The sequence below is a fragment of the Mauremys mutica genome, chromosome 3, assembly GCF_020497125.1.
Source record: "Mauremys mutica isolate MM-2020 ecotype Southern chromosome 3, ASM2049712v1, whole genome shotgun sequence".
NCBI lineage: Eukaryota > Metazoa > Chordata > Testudines > Geoemydidae > Mauremys > Mauremys mutica.
In genome coordinates, this window is record NC_059074.1 from 31,589,931 (window position 1) to 31,605,586 (window position 15,656).

At 41.1% G+C, this 15,656-nt stretch overlaps 1 protein-coding gene across 4 annotated transcripts in view; it reads right to left on the reverse strand.

Annotated features, from left to right (window-relative positions):
- ATP6V1C2 (ATPase H+ transporting V1 subunit C2) overlaps positions 1 to 15,283 on the reverse strand; it is a 28,408-nt gene extending 13,125 nt beyond the window's left edge. Inside the window, exons 1-5 of one of the 4 annotated variants that reach the window (XM_045009271.1) lie at positions 14,343 to 15,283; positions 13,395 to 13,738; positions 11,981 to 12,132; positions 10,227 to 10,294; positions 5,891 to 5,976 (exon numbers count right to left, since the gene is read on the reverse strand). In XM_045009271.1, the coding sequence (XP_044865206.1) occupies positions 5,891 to 5,976; positions 10,227 to 10,294; positions 11,981 to 12,109 (283 nt within the window). In that variant the 5' untranslated portion in view covers positions 12,110 to 12,132; positions 13,395 to 13,738; positions 14,343 to 15,283. Of the gene's footprint in view, positions 1 to 5,890; positions 5,977 to 10,226; positions 10,295 to 10,625; positions 10,765 to 11,980; positions 12,133 to 13,394 lie in introns of those variants that run through there. The other 3 variants (XM_045009272.1, XM_045009273.1, XM_045009274.1) reach the window with 3 other exon arrangements.
- Positions 15,284 to 15,656: the final 373 nt, after the last annotated feature.

A 15,656-nucleotide genomic window follows, 5' to 3' on the forward strand; every position in this document is an offset into this window, starting at 1 on the left:
AGCTTCAGATTTATGCTGCACTGTGTTCAATACTGTATTGAACTTTACTAAAAATCGAAGAAATCAATTTTTTTTCTTTGATGTATTTTTCTGTACTGGGATGCACAGGCAACCAAGTTATTTCCTTATGCACAGCCTAGTTCCACAGACCAGCGCATCTTTGTGCTTTTAAGGGGTTGCAAAAGCACTGGAGGAAGCTCAATACACAATGTTGTAGGTTTCTCCCTCCCTTCTCCCTCAGAGATTTTAAAGCTATTTCTTAGCAGGCTATGACAGAAAGACTGGCTGAACAGGCGAAAGGCAGGTTCTGTCCATTTGCTGGTTCTCTAGCAGTTCAATCCATCATAAAAGCACCTCACATTTGATGTCTTTTGAGTTTCATTCCAAAATCTTAAAGCTAAATAAACCTGAAGTTAGTCCTCATTTTTCTGCCCCAACTCAAACTAACTTCTTTCCCAACTGGAAAATGCTGGGTAAGCATGGAATGTGTGTGATTTGAGAAGGGAATGAGAACACAGGCCAATTCCTGCTGACAGTTACACCTTTGTGGCCTTATTGATTTCAGGGAGAACAGATTTTTGCACAAGAATAGAATTTGGTCCCTTCTGCTTTTTCACAACTGGTATAAGCAGAATCTCATTCACTTTCCTTCCCTAAACTCTGAGCACTTTAAGGGAAAAAAATAGCAAGGTCTGCTTGATTTATACATGCAAATGAAACAGGATTCCCTTCATTCTACATCAGCCTTAAACAAACACCAGACCTGATGTAACAAGTGTGTCACTACAGCAGCCTTGCTTGGACTGTTCTTTTGAAAGGTCTGTAATGGTTCTTTTAAGATGCTGATTTTCAATTAAGTCTTTTTGTTCAGGGGGGCAGAAAACACAACAGGGAATAGCTCTGTTTTGTCAACTCCTAGTCATTCAAAAGCTGAAAGGCTTGAGATTAAGTTTGTTTAATGTTTGTGCAGTGATTTTGAAGAGCTAACATAGTAGAGAAGTGCTAAATATTATGACTGGGCAACCATCTAAAGATGTGTCTCACTTCTAGCTGTTACCTTTTTCTTACAGAAAGCTTAAAACAAACAAATGCAAACCATAGGGGCCTAGTACACACAGAACTCATGCTTAAAAAACCTCACGTCAGGGCTGCTGATCACACATTCTAGAACAGTGCCATGAGTGCAGGGGACCGGACTAGATGACCTCTCCAGGTCCCTTCCAGTCCTATGATTCTATTCAATTATTCTAATTGTGGAAGAGCTTGGTGACAGAATGGTCTGATGTGGTGATTAACTATACAAACTGGGTATCATCCCACAAAGAATATTTGGGTTCAATGTGAAATCAGTAATTGTCCTCAGCCAGTGCAACATTGAGAGGCAGCTTTCAGAACAAGACAGCCTAAAATACAATGCCACCCAATGTAATTTTCCCACTACTACTTCCTCTACTTCAGTGGATTTTACACCTGAGTGGTTTTCTTTTACATAATACAAGCTGGCTGCCTCCCAGACTGCATTCAGAGTGAGATAGGGTATGTGGTGTAGAGTCCATAGCTTGGGGGAAAACAGCTGCAGGGCTTGGCTTTGCACTGTGCCATGTGGAGAGCTGAGGGTAGAAGCACAGTGTTGAAAGAGGTGAGCAGGATGGGGAATGTTGCAGTGTTCATCCTCATACAGATGAGCACTCCACTACCTAGGAGAAGGGAGGCCTAAGAGAAGGACAGCGTAGCATCCCCTGTGCTACCTCTTACTCAGAAGTATCTGTTTGAAGAAGTGAGTGTAGTGAGAGTAAAATAAACTTGTTAATTTTACATAAGTAAATAATATATAAATATGTATGTAGATAAATGTTTGATGACTTCATAATTGTTTTGGCAATATGTAATTCATACTTAGGCCCGTCCCTCCCATTAGCCTTAGGCCCCTCATAACCTTAACCCAGCCCTGACCTTAAAAACAACCCCCTACTCAAAATAGGTCAGCATTTGGAGGAAAGTTGGCATCTGAGCAGCAGGAGAGAAAATCTGGAGTGCTAAATTCATACATATCCAGCTTGATACTACTTGTCAGAAGAAAGAGATGAGCACTGGTAGTCACCCTCGTAGTCTGTGAATGATCTGACAGTGTCAATCAGCCTAGTTTGGATAGTAAATAGATGTAGCAAATTCTACACAAGCTTCCACAAGCATTTGTTCAAACTTCACAGTCACTCTGACCCTGTTTATGCCCTTTGTGTCTGCATTTCACTCAAACTAGTACTTCCAAAGTGACCTTAAAGTTGTTGTGCAATAGTATTTGGAACTGGGATAATTTGAGATGGGACGCTGCTTGTGACAGCAGAGAGATGCTATTCTCTAAACCCCTCACCAGGCAACTAAATGAGCTACACAATCTACCACACCTTTGCAGCTGGGATGGCACACACAATCAATGCTCTGTCCCTTAGTGTCCTAATTGTAGTAGGAATGGCACTCCAGACAAGCCTTTATTTCCTCTTATAGGTCACACATTACCCCTTCTAAAACTGATTCAACTGCTATTCATCCCTGAGATTTAAAGCCCCAGAGCTTCAGCAAGCCTCTCCTCCTGATCACGAATTACATTTATCCACCTAGGAAGTAAACAGAATCCCAATACCATCACAAACTTTCAATATTGAATACCAAATATTTGCAGAAAACTGTAAAGAATCAATCCAAAGGTGAGAGAAAGATCCTCAAAAAATTGTATTAATTCAAATACTGAATACTCTTGAGAAAAATCACTGCTAGTAGTAGTAAATATTTATATTATGGTAGCACCCGAGGTCTGACCTAGGATTAGGGGCTCCATTGTGCTGGGTGTTGTATAAACAAAGAAAAGAGACATTTCCTACCCTGAAGTGTTTACAGTCCAGTTGCTGTTGGCACTCCAAGAGCCAAAAAAACAGGCTACAGGCTAAATCCTTCAAGGAAATTATTGGCTGTGAATTAGTCACTCAGCTGTAATAATTTTATTCCACACTGTTTAATTCTTCAAAAAGTACATGTGTTTCCACCCCTGTTTTATCCCCTCTTGCTGTTCCTATGAGTTTTGAGCTCCTTCTATTATGAAACATAATTTGTAAAACTGGCGTAACTCCACTGAATTTCGAGTCACCTCGAACCAACGCTGCTATAAATGACAGCAGATTTTGGCCTATCGCCTTTGGAAAATCTCTATTTTCACTCTCTGGCTTTTGAAGCTTGTATAATTATGCTGCAAGAAGGCATTTCCTGCTGTTCTGATGGGCTAGTGTTGCTGGTAGCATATTTGTTTTGCTTTTTATAAAAGGCGTATCCCACCTGCCCAACACTAACTGGCTCCTGCCCCAGTGAACTCTGTTGGCTAAACTAAAAAGGTGATGTGTTGTGCTGTTCCCAGCACTCCCTGCATGAATGTAGACAAGCCACTGTCATGTAGGCACACATGCCATTTTGCTAGTTCAGTCTCCTGAGGGTTGAAATACTTTGATTTAATTCTGGCTGTTGGGTTGGTTTGGGGGTGGCTGAATGGTATTTTGTCACTTGTGGTTTACAGGAAATCAGACTAGATGATGTGGTGACCTCTTCTGGCCTTAAACTCTATGAATTCAGAAAGTCTGGGCCATATTTCCATCAATCACACACACAATCCAGCTGAAATCAATGGGATTGCATGGGTGTAACTGAAGGGAGAATTTGACTCAGTATGACTGAGTGGGCTGAAAATGAGAGTAGGAAGCAGGAGCTCAACTGTTATAGTATTGATGCTGACTTGCTCTGTGGCCTTGGGCAAGTCCTTAATTTTGGGGTGTCCCCTTCTCCCACTGTGAAGTGGGGATAATATTTATCTCAGACGGTGTCAGGAGGATTAATTAGCTGGTGTCTATGCATGACATCCTAATGTATAAGGAGAACTCCTTAGTGTACAAAAATATGACTCCATTTTGCAAGATGCAATAGTCTTTGAAAGGCTGAAGTACTCCTAGCCTGAGTTTAAGAAAGAAATGCATTATCCTGATCATCAGAACATAAATGTTTGTAACAAATATTGCACAGCCAACTCATTCTCACATCTGTCTGTTGTGCATGCAGAGCTGTTAGAAGAGGAGAGGAAAAGGGCAAAATGAGGAAATAAAAGAAGAAAATGGGTTAAACCTGTTGTTATCTAAGTCATAGGGATATCGTGACCGAGCTACGAGGTTGTTACTTGAGAAATCCCTCGTAACCTGATCACTGTATCCCTACAACCAGACTGAGAGACCCATCATTAGCATTAACACACTCAAGTGCATGCTTGTAAAAACACAGCAACAATCAATACTCAACATACTCTTTAGACACTTCATTTTATTCTTCAGTCCTGAAACATAATAAGTGGGATTATTAAACTTTCAGAGTTCGACTCATCAGATGCAGATCTTATTATATGCAAGAGGAGCTTTTCTAAAAGAGAAACCCCTACACTATTCCTACAGGGTTTGGAAAGAAAATAGTGCAAACAGTCAAAAGTGAAACTACTTGTTTAAAATTGGAACACACAGACTATGACTGCCAGTGTATTCCTCTGGCATCTAAGGATTTCTCGCTCCCGGTCTGTGGTAGCATTCCGAACCCTAAGAAAACACGAGGAGAACAGACATTTCTAAACAGCTGAGACACTCATAGGCTAATGGTCTGAGCACAAGACTGGGAGCTAGAAGCTCTTAAATGTTAATTCCAGTTTTGGCATAGACTCTCCCTGGGGCCTTGGGGATGGCCTGTAACCTTAATTTCTCCTTCTGTAAAATGTGAATGATGTTTACCACAGAGGTACAATGAGGAGTGGCCATTGTAATATTTGTAAAGTGCTTTGAGAACGAAGAGCACTCTATAGAGTTCAAATGCTGCTGGCAAGGGCAGAATTGCACAGGGAAAATTGAAGGGAACACACTCCAAACAGGAGCAGCATGTGTGTGTATCCAGCTACTACACAGCCACTGACTGCTGCACTGGAGTTGGTCCTGCCCTGTAATTGGCAGACTAGTGCCTTGGCCACACACTGTGTCCTCAAGAGAACATAGTCAGCCCATCTCAAAACACTTTCAGCACTGTAGTGAGATCATGCCCTGGAAAAAGCCCCTCATTTGCTCTTTCTTCCTGTACAGAATAAAGCAGGATTTTTGCTCTATGCATCAAGCAGGAACACCATTATTCTAAGTGCTTGGTATAGAAAACTGCTTAAAGTTATGCTTACCACAGAAGTATTGTGACTACTGTATTATACAAATACAATGTCCGCTGTCCTGCTGCCCAGAATTGGCACTTAATCTCCATTAGATGAAGTGACTCTTAATGAGTGGCTCTGAGGCAGACTGACATGTCCACTTATGATGTCAGGTAGGTAAAGCTGTAGTTACCAGAGAGTTCCTCCTCTCTCAGTATTGTAGTGGAGAATGAGAGGCATACATGCCTTTGCTAACTGATGTCACAAACTAGCATTCCAGTCAGATAGTCAATCAGAGCAGATTAAGCCTCAGTGGTCCATACATTTTCAAAACCACGCAGCCCATAGAGGGTCGTGAGTCGTTTGCGCAGTGACGGACAATGACACCTACCTTCTTTTCTATTCCCCTCCCCAGGTTGATAAAAGTTTTTTCTTAAATGAAAAATGGACATTGGACAATGGAAAGGGGAAGTGAAACTGAAATAAACTGGAAAAAGCTTGTATTAACATCAGTGGAAGTAGGACTAGGCTTAAGATCTGTTTTAGAAAACAGTATTACAAAATTTCCTGCATCTTCCCCCCCACAAAAAAAGATAGATGCCTTAATCCTATTTGTTCAAATTCTAACATAGATATAGAAAGCATCAATGAATTAAAAACATTCATATTCACAGCACCTACCTCCATTGGCCAGAAGATTCTCCTGCACTTTATCTTTTGAGTCCTCCATAACTTCTCCTATGTACTGTGCAATTTTCTTTATTACGCTTAGGTGTAACAAGAGAAGCTTTTGTTAGTGACAGAATCTAATTGAAGATAAAACAGTTACAACAATTATCTGATTAACAAGGAGGTACTCGTTCAACCTATTTCTGAAGCAAGGCTTTTAATTTGTAATTCAAATGATGATGAACAAAAGGCTTATGGCATACTGCATAACTACACTGCTTATTTCTAAATACACTGTACTTTGTAAATACTCTCTAGTCTAGGCTATAACCTGGCCCCATTCAAACCTATGGGAATCTTGCAATTAATTTCTTTGGGATTAGGATTTGACCTCATGTGCATCTACTACACTTCATAACACCTATGCATAAAGACTTAATCCTAGAAAAATGTATGTGTGCATAAAATTCCAAGGATGGTCAAGGGATTGTCTTCTAAATATTGAGTATTCCAGAATACTCAAGTGGTTGGAATAAAAAAAAGGAATGCAAATGTGCAACTAGAACAAAAAGAAATCAGTTTCATAGGATGCTAAATCAATTTCTGTAGTTCATTAAGATTTAAAAAGCTTCCTATGGACAAAACCAAAAATCCTACTGTACGGCAAAGGTGCACCCCCTATGTATTGTTCCACAGAGGGAAAGGCCTAACTTCCCCTTTCCTGCAGAAATATCCATGGGAGGTAGCTGGGGGAATGCAGGTTCCCTTGACAGAGTTTCCTCCAAATTCTACTTCTGTTGGGGATTCCCCCCAGCCCTTCACTTGCCTCCCTGCAGAAAAAGCAGCAAGTCCAGACTCCTAAACTGGCAGGTTCCACAAGATATGCAGGTATCTGGAGATTTACTGTCTACCAAGAGCCATCTGTGCTGAGGCCTTGTGCCCATGGTCCAGTTCCTTGAACCCCCTTCTGTCTTCTCTGGCTCACTAGCAACACAGCTATTTCCTCCAGTCAAGGCTTTTTCCCTGTGGCTCCTTGAGAGAGATGGCAGCACTTGGCTCCTCACCACTCCTTCGCTGGGCTGAACTAAGAAGCATTGGTGTAATTCTCTCCTGCCAAGGAGAAAACTGAAGCAAAATATGCTTCAATTAAGCCTCTTATTTGAGTAATAAGAATCAGAACCTATGAACTGTGTTCTCTCAGAATAACCATCTTGTAGTCTATTATAATGGTCTAGAACAGCGGTTCTCAAACTGTGGGTCAGGACCCCAAAGTGGGTCAGGACCCCTTTTTAATGGGGTCACTAGGGCTGGCGTTAGACTTGCTGTGGCCCAGGGCTGAAGCTGAAGCTCGAGCCCCGCCACCCGGGGCCAAAGCTGAAGCCTGAGGGCTTCAGCTCTGGGTGGTGGGGCTCAAGTTACAGCCCCCCTGCATGGGGCTGAAGGCCTTAAGCTTTGGCTTTGCCTTCCCACCCCCCACGTTGGCAGGGTTCAAGCTTCAGTTCATCCTCCTGGGATCATGTAGTAATTTTTCTTGTCAGAAGGGGGTCGTGGTGCCATGAAGTTTGAGAACCCCTAGTCTAGAAGAATCAAATGTATTGCACGTGAAAGCAGTTTGCAATATCATCACCTAAAGAAAACTACCCAGCACTGGATGTGTAGGCAACAATGCATTGAACAGCAGTTAGTAGATAGACCCAGAGGATACTAATGGAAAGGTTAGAGCAGTGGTAATGGTATGTGATCTGCAGCTCCTTTTCAACTGACATGGGGATGAAATATTTTGAGAACTGAACAGTGCAGAGGGGTGCGGGGGAGATAGGTGATGGGGACGGGACAGGACAGGGGTCAATGTCAGCATCTCTCTCAGGAACCAATTCTGCAAAGATGTTGAACACCCTCAACAGCCTTTGAAAACAGTGGATGTGAATGTGTTCAGCACCTTGTAGGATCAGGCCCTTACAGAGTGGTCCATGGAACAAAAGTGCTGGTGAATCTCTGAGTAAAGGCATGTATGAAGAGTGAGCAATCAGAAAGCATCAGAGCCTAACGCTGCCTTACAGCGACCTGGAAAAACACTCTGTCTTGCTGTGTAAATAAATAATAAAAGTATGTGGAAACAAGAGACCCTGAAAACTCTTGCCCCTTCTCTGCTGTCCTAGTGAGAAGTAGTCCTGACAGGTTTGTGCTGCCTAGCTTTAACCAGCAGTTCTTGCATTTGTTTATCTAACAACAGTTCAGCAGGGAGCTCCTTTCAATGAGCAGGAAAGTAAATGTCCAGTTCATTTGCATTGCCTATCACTAATATGTACAAGTATCAACTGTATGTACATTGTTTACTTCTACCGAGGCATGTGTGCTTGGTACATTAACCCTTGGATTACACAGTCTATTCTCAAAAACCTACCAGACTATTTATATAGTGTATAAAACATATGTTTTTTTTTGTATTTCACTGTGCTAAGGCCTTAACACAATTGTATCGACTGATATCTTTCTCTGTTCCTTTGCTTTGATATTGTATATATTTGTCTTATATTTAAACCAATTTAATTCCTCAGTATTACTTAGCAGCACTGATAAGCAGAGCTTTACAAAACAAATATGCTGAGGCCCTGCCCCAAAGACCTTATAATATAAGGGCCTGATCCTGATCCCTTCGCTGATGATGGATATCATGTTACTTCATACATGGGACTGCTGAAGTCAATGGGGCCATTTGTGGAGTCAGGTGCTACTTGATAAGGGATCAGAATCTGATACGAAGTTAAGACAAGGAAAACACAAGGAGATGACAAACAAAGGGAAGGTCTGAGGGAGGGATGAAGACACCTTGTATTTCTACACACACTGAAGTAATTCAGTGCATAGTCCAAGCTCCAGGGGCCTGACTTTTAACAAGGACTGAGCACTCACTGTAGTTGATGGGAGCTATGCATACTCAGCACCTCTGAAAATCAGGACCTAAGAGCTTTCGACAAACATTCAGACTAAAATCATGCAGTAGCTTGGCCACTGGCTCACTTGGGTAAATGGTACCCTACTGTTACAGCTGGTGACTACAAAGTGAAAACCATCTTCCCCATTTCTTGCCACTCTTCACCCCACACCACTGTGGACACTGACTGCTGTGACTAGGTTTTCAAAGATTCTGGGAAGAAAATCTGACTCCCTCTGCCACCACAGGAACAGGGTGGTGAGGACTGATCATTGAACTAAGCATTGAATAGCTCTGTTTTGCTAAGAGGCTGGAGAAGCAGCCATAAGAAGTACAATTGCATGTGCACCATATAATGATTAAAAGCAATGGTCCATTCAGCCCTGCTGTAACTCCACTGAAGTCGAGAATTACACCAGGAATCAGTTTGCTCTAACCGGTTTAATCCTGATTTAGCCATCTGATGTAATTGTAAGAAGCCCTCATACCCCCTCACAGCTAGCCCTGCATACAGCTTCAGCTGCTGGACTAGCCCTTAAGTGAGCATGTGCGCATTCCGCTGCCACTGCCAGAACCATGACTATGAGCAATGTGTGCTGCCAAAAAAAAGGAACAAAGAGCACCCAAAAGCAGGTTGTGTTGGCTCAGCATGTGAAGTCTTGCCCTGTGCTACAGAATGCCTTGTAACCAGGCAACCTCTTTGTTCCCTTCATGATGCATGCAGCCCTCTATGCGCAGGTGTGATGTGGCCCAAAGGTCAGACTGTAGAGCTGTCACTCATTCACTCAGGTGAGTCCCAATGAGATCAGTGTGGCTCTTTGCTTGTGTCCCTATTGCTTCTCAGCAGGAATAAGGGCTCAACAATCTGGCCCAGTGTGGGCATGGCGGGAATTGAAGAATGTGAACTGGGCTCCTGGAGAACTCAAACTTCTTGCTTAGACAAACCTTCCCCTGAAAAATCCTGCCTCTTATTGGGGAGGGAATGGAGTCTTTTGAGAAATCCTCTATAGGACAGTGGGGGCTTTTTGCTCTGCAAATCCTGCTGTATTCATTGGAGTTCCTGCTTTTAAAAACCTCTTACATTTCTCATTGGAGCTTCCTTCCTAGTACTATCACATTAATCAGGATTACCTTTCAAACAAACTCTGCACAAGGACCCCAATCCTGCGGCTCTTACTTGGACAAAACTGCCACTGACTTCAGTGGGCCTGTTGGTTAAGGAATGTAGAATCTGGCCCCTTATTTGTGGTGACCCGCTATAGGCTAGCCAAGGGTTAAGCCAAACCTATCAACTTTACTTGAGTTCTAGAACCAGGTTTAGACAAGTCAGGGGTAGATGAACACAAGGACACTGTGTCCTGTGAAAACAATGTCCGTTTCTCATTTGTATGCAGTAAATAACATCTATTTTACCTTTCAGCAAAGCTGTCAAGTTTTCCCAACTCATCTGAGAGACCAACAAGAGCATCCAATGTCCCCACCTGTACAAAAGACCATAAATAAGTTAAATGTACACAAGCCTGTGCAAAGCATATGCTTTCAAAGCTTTATCAGCACTGACTTCTCTTTAGCAATTATAAAATCAGCAAACTGTAGAACTTTGTTCGCTTAATGGAAAATGGCAGCAGGGGCTCTTTTTAGATTTTGGAACTAAAAAGCCCATTTAGATAAATGGAACAAATGCACACATTAGTCTCATGATCATGCACTGATGTCCTCCTTCCTATTTTTGATTCCTGAATCATCACATAGAATAGACTGGATATTTCACTAATAAAATACTGTATTTTCATAAGCATTTAAGAGACTAACACATACACACAGGAACAAACTTGGTGTGGGAGGAGGAACAGTACTTATACTAAAGAAATGTTTTTGAGCAATGTTTGTCTGTTTTCTTTGCTATTACTGAAGATCGTATCTTTCTCCAAGCCCAGCTTCTCCTTTTTGTATGATTCTGCACGACAGTCATAATCTTATGTTTATGACATCACAGCCTGTTGCTGAATCTATTATTGTAATGTTGCCAATTCATCATGATGAACTTTACTGCAGGGTCATACCAAGAGAGAAGAAGGGTTGAGTGGAAGCAAATTCTACACAGTGTAATTAGCAAAAATATGGTAATAAAAGGAATAGGGCTACATCTTCAGTTGATGTAAATCAGCATAGCTCCCCTGGCTTCAAAGAAGATCTATGAACTTACACCAACTAATCTCCTTTGAAGCCAAGGGAGCTATGCTAATTTATGCCAGCTGAAGATGTGGCTCATAATAGGTAACTATGTATTTGGAAAGCTGGCCCCAGTCTGAAAGTCCTGTGTTGCATAAATTATTTTTTGTTTTGGTGTTTTAACAGCCAGAAGGCCAGACTCTGATCTCCACTACATCAGTAGAAATCCGCAGTAACTCAATTTGTAGATGGTTAGTGGTTCCTCTGGATTTAGGGCTGGATTTCCAGATGTTCTGAGATTCTCCTTCAAAATGCTGCACATCGTCAACTTGGATTGCTCCCTCAAAAAATCTGTTCCTAAATCTAGTGTAACTCCATTGACTTTGATGGAACTGCTGTAACTGAAATCAAAATAAGACTCAGAGTTTTAAAAATAAGGATTAATAATGGGTTGAAATTTGAAGTGTAATTATCTATCTAAGAGAGATTCAGCCCATTATCATATCTGAATGTGCCCACCTTGCTGTACAACTCTTAGTTTCCTCAGAGCAACATTTATCATACAGACTGTCTATTTTCTTCTTTGTCAAGGTTCTCATTAGCACACTCCTGGGTATCCATATATCTAACTACTCCCATTGTGTTAGTGAGCCTGTTGTGTGTAATGGTATACTACCTTGAAGAGCATGGGTAAATGGTGAGCAGAGTGCAACAGAGATCAAACAGCGTGAGTAGAGTTTTAACTGGCTAGCCACCCCTGGCATGCATCATTCCTTGCAGACATCCTCTCAGTAAAGTAAAATGTGTGCAGGCAATCTCAGAAGACCCATTCTTTTTTCTCTCCTGATTGTCTCTGTCTCAAATCCATTTTCATTGGACTCCCTGCCTAATTCTCTTCCATTTCCCAACATATGTACCCCCATAAAGAAAAAGAAAGATTTCTCTGTTTGTGTTCTTTATGCCACCCAAACCCTGTCCTCTCTTTCTGCTTTTACCTTGAGGTCTGGGATGAGGAATTTATTGTTGCTGGACAGGTTGGCTTTGGATGTCACTGTGTTCATCCTCTCCAGGGCTTGCAGATTTACTTTATCCCCCGGTGCAGAAATTAACCAGAACTCCGACATGCTTTTTATCTTTCTCTTCACTCCTGATCATTATAGTCACAAATAACAAGTCAAGCAAAGGTCATTGTTTTAAATGTATTTCCCCTGTGAACTGAATCCAGGTAGAATGAAGCACTATATAGATAGATTATCCAAACTAACTTATTTATAAAGTTAAAGAACATTGTAGCTCCCTCAGTTTGAAACCTAAATTGAATGTGACCTTCTCCTGAACGTTATGAAAAGGCAGCAGAAGTTCCTCCTCTCCCAGAGTTGTTTCATCTGGTTTCTGGAGAGGAGGTTTTCATAAAAATAAATCTCCATGATAGCGCACCCTCCTCTTTCAGATTTAAGGCTCTGACCCTGCTCCCACTGCAGTCAAGGGAAAACTCCCATTGGCTTCAGCATCTATGGGGCAAGGAAGGAAGAGTGAGCCTTTCGTAGGTTGCAAAAAATCCAAATGTACTATGTGTTTCTGTTTGTTAAACACAATCTCTTAAAAAACTTTAATACCATGGTGATTGTGTACAAAAGGAAAAGTAGATTGTAAAATAAGCTTTGTGTGTTTTCAGGCAGTCAGAAAATGCTACTGCCACGGTGATCAATTTCCACAATTATATTATTTATGTACAGAGAAGGGAGATGGGGGAAACCATCCTAAATGGTCTCAAATCCACAGCGTAAAGAACACGTCAGTAAATACAATATATTTAGCAACTGATAATGCAAACTGCAGAAAAAATAGAGAGGAGAAGGAGAAAGTACATTATGAAACAGTTCAGAGTAAAGGAACAGCTGGGGTGGATGGGAAGATAATTTCCCTCTGTCACACAGAGATTGCTGATTTTTTTCTTCTTCTTCATAAAAATACCTTACAAGAACCTTCAAATAACATCTCCTGCAGTGGACTTAATCATTTAGGTTTCTTTGCCCATCTTCACAGGTTGTCCTAGGAGGGACATAACTAGTTTGATCATTTAGGGCTTAATCATGAATTATTTGTGCACACGCACACAGCTCCTTGGGAGTTTGGGGAGCACAAGAATTGCAGAATCAGACGTTAGAGTATAAACTCCTTGAGGCACAGCCAACATTTACTTATATGTTCTGTACAGCGCCTAGAACATTGTGGTAATTACTAATAAAATATAACTGTTGTAATTTGCCTCACATTTAGGATTCTGAGACAAGACACTAGAGAGACTCGGTTACACAGCACACTAAATCACTTTAAAATGACATAAAAGACCCAGGGCATAAATCGTTTCCCCAGCTCACTATAGTTCAGTTACTTTGTTGCTCTTACCTTGTGCTGGATGGAAGTTTTCATTCCATGAGAAAAGGGGCTCTGATGCTCTGAGCCCCTGCTGGTGAGAACGATGGCTTGTTCTGGACTAGCTATGCCGTGCAGCTTGCGAGGGAGTGAAGAGTTTCAGGCGTAGTGTCAGACACAGCTTCCTGCAACTGAGTATGCCCCAGCGATCTGAGCATGCTCTATAACATCTTCTGAAGGCACTGCACCAGCTGTACCTTTCTTTGCTATCAGAATGGGAGGGGAAGGATGGGCAGAACTTGTGCAGGGAGGATAAACTGGTGCAAGGAGGGGATGGAGAGGGACAGACAAGCTGAACTGGTGAAAGAGCTGAGTCCCTGGAAAAGTGGCAGAAGGGAAAACCACAGGAAAGGAGACTTGATTCAGTGAAATATTTTACACATACAAAATTCCAGAATTTTTCATAATTCTCATATATTTTTGGTGTTTAAAAGAATTCCTTGTCAGCTTCTGTAGCTGCAACGTGTCTACATATAACCTTATGGCAAATCACAAATTCCTTATCTGCTGTTCTGATTGCCCGCATACTACTCCATTCCTTGGTCTCTCTCCACTCTTAATATAGTTTCACTCCTGAAGTGCGTTTATTTAAAAAATGGTATTTTTATGACTTATTGTCCTGAACTAAGGTAAATAATGTGCTAACATTGTGCTACTTATTATTCAAATAGCAAATAACCACAGATATTAATAACATGCTAGTAGCTAAGCACTTGCATCTTTGCGTTTTTTTATTTTAATACTTCCTATGTTCTGACTTTGTAATTTTATAACTTTTTTTCTACATTTATTTATTTCTGTTCTACAGCAGAAGTTTATTTTTTGCTGGGTTTCCTGCATTTCTGTCATGATTTGTTTTCATTCCCTTTGGTCCACTTGTGAAGATTGCCTTTCTTAACTGTTATTTTGCCTTTCTCTTACCTGTTTTTTCACATCAGCACTTGTGTGTAGAATTTATTCTTCAAATATTCAGTAAGAGCACTACACTATCATATCTGAGGAACTGTCCCAGGCTGAAGTGTCAATAGAGGAATTTCCGGAACAAACTGATAAATTAAATAGTAATAAAAGTCACCATGACCAGATGGTATTCACCCAAGTTCTGAAGGAACTCAAATTCGAAATCGCAGCACTACTAACTGTGATATGTAACCTGTTGCTTAAATCAGTCTCCACATACCAAATGACTTGTGGATACCTAATGTAATGTCATTTTTAAAAAAATGCTCCAGAGGTGATCCTGGCAATTACAGGCCAGTAAACCTAACTTCAATATCAGGCAAATTGATTGAAACTATAGTAAAGAATAGAATTATCAGACACATAGATGAACACAATATGTTGGGGAAGAGTCACTGTGGCTTTTGAAAAGGGAAATCATGCCCCACCAATCTGTTAGAAGTCTTTGAGGGGCTTAACAAACATGGACAAGAGTGATCCAATGCATATGGTGTACTTGGACTTTCAGAAAGCCTTTGACAAGGTCCTTTCACCAAGGGCTTTAAGCAAAGTAAGCACTCATGGATAAGAGGGAAAATCCTCCCATGGACCGGTAACTGGTTAAAAGATAAGAAACAAAGGGTAAGAATAAATTATCAGTTTTCACAATGGAGAGAGGTAAATAGCGGGGTTCCCCCAAGGATCTGTACTGGGACCAGTGCTGTTCAACATATTCATAAATGATCTGGGAAAAAGGCTAAACAGTGAGGTGGCAAAGTTTACAGATGACACAAAATTACTCAAGATAGTTATGTCCAAAACTGACTGAGAAGAGTTAGAGAGAGAGCTCATAAAACTGGGTGACTGGACAACAGAATGGCAGATTAAATTCAATGTTGATAAATGCAAAGTAATGCACATTGGAAAACATAATCCCAACTATATATACAAAACTATTAGATCTAAATTAGCTCTTAACATTCAAGAAAGAGCTCTTGGAATCATTGTGGAAAGTTCTCTGAAAACGTCTGCTCAATATACAGCGGCAATCAAAAAAGCTAATGGGATGTTAAGAACCATTAGGAAAGGGATAGATAATAAGAGAGAAAATATCATAATGCCTCTATATAAATCCATGGTACACCCACACCTTTAATACTGAGTGCAGTTCTGGTCGCCCCATCTCAAAAAAGATATCTTAAAATTTGAAAAAGTACAGAGAAGGGCAACAAAAATGATATGGGGTATGAAACAGCTTCCATCTGAGGAGAGATTAAAAAGACTGGGCCTGTTCAT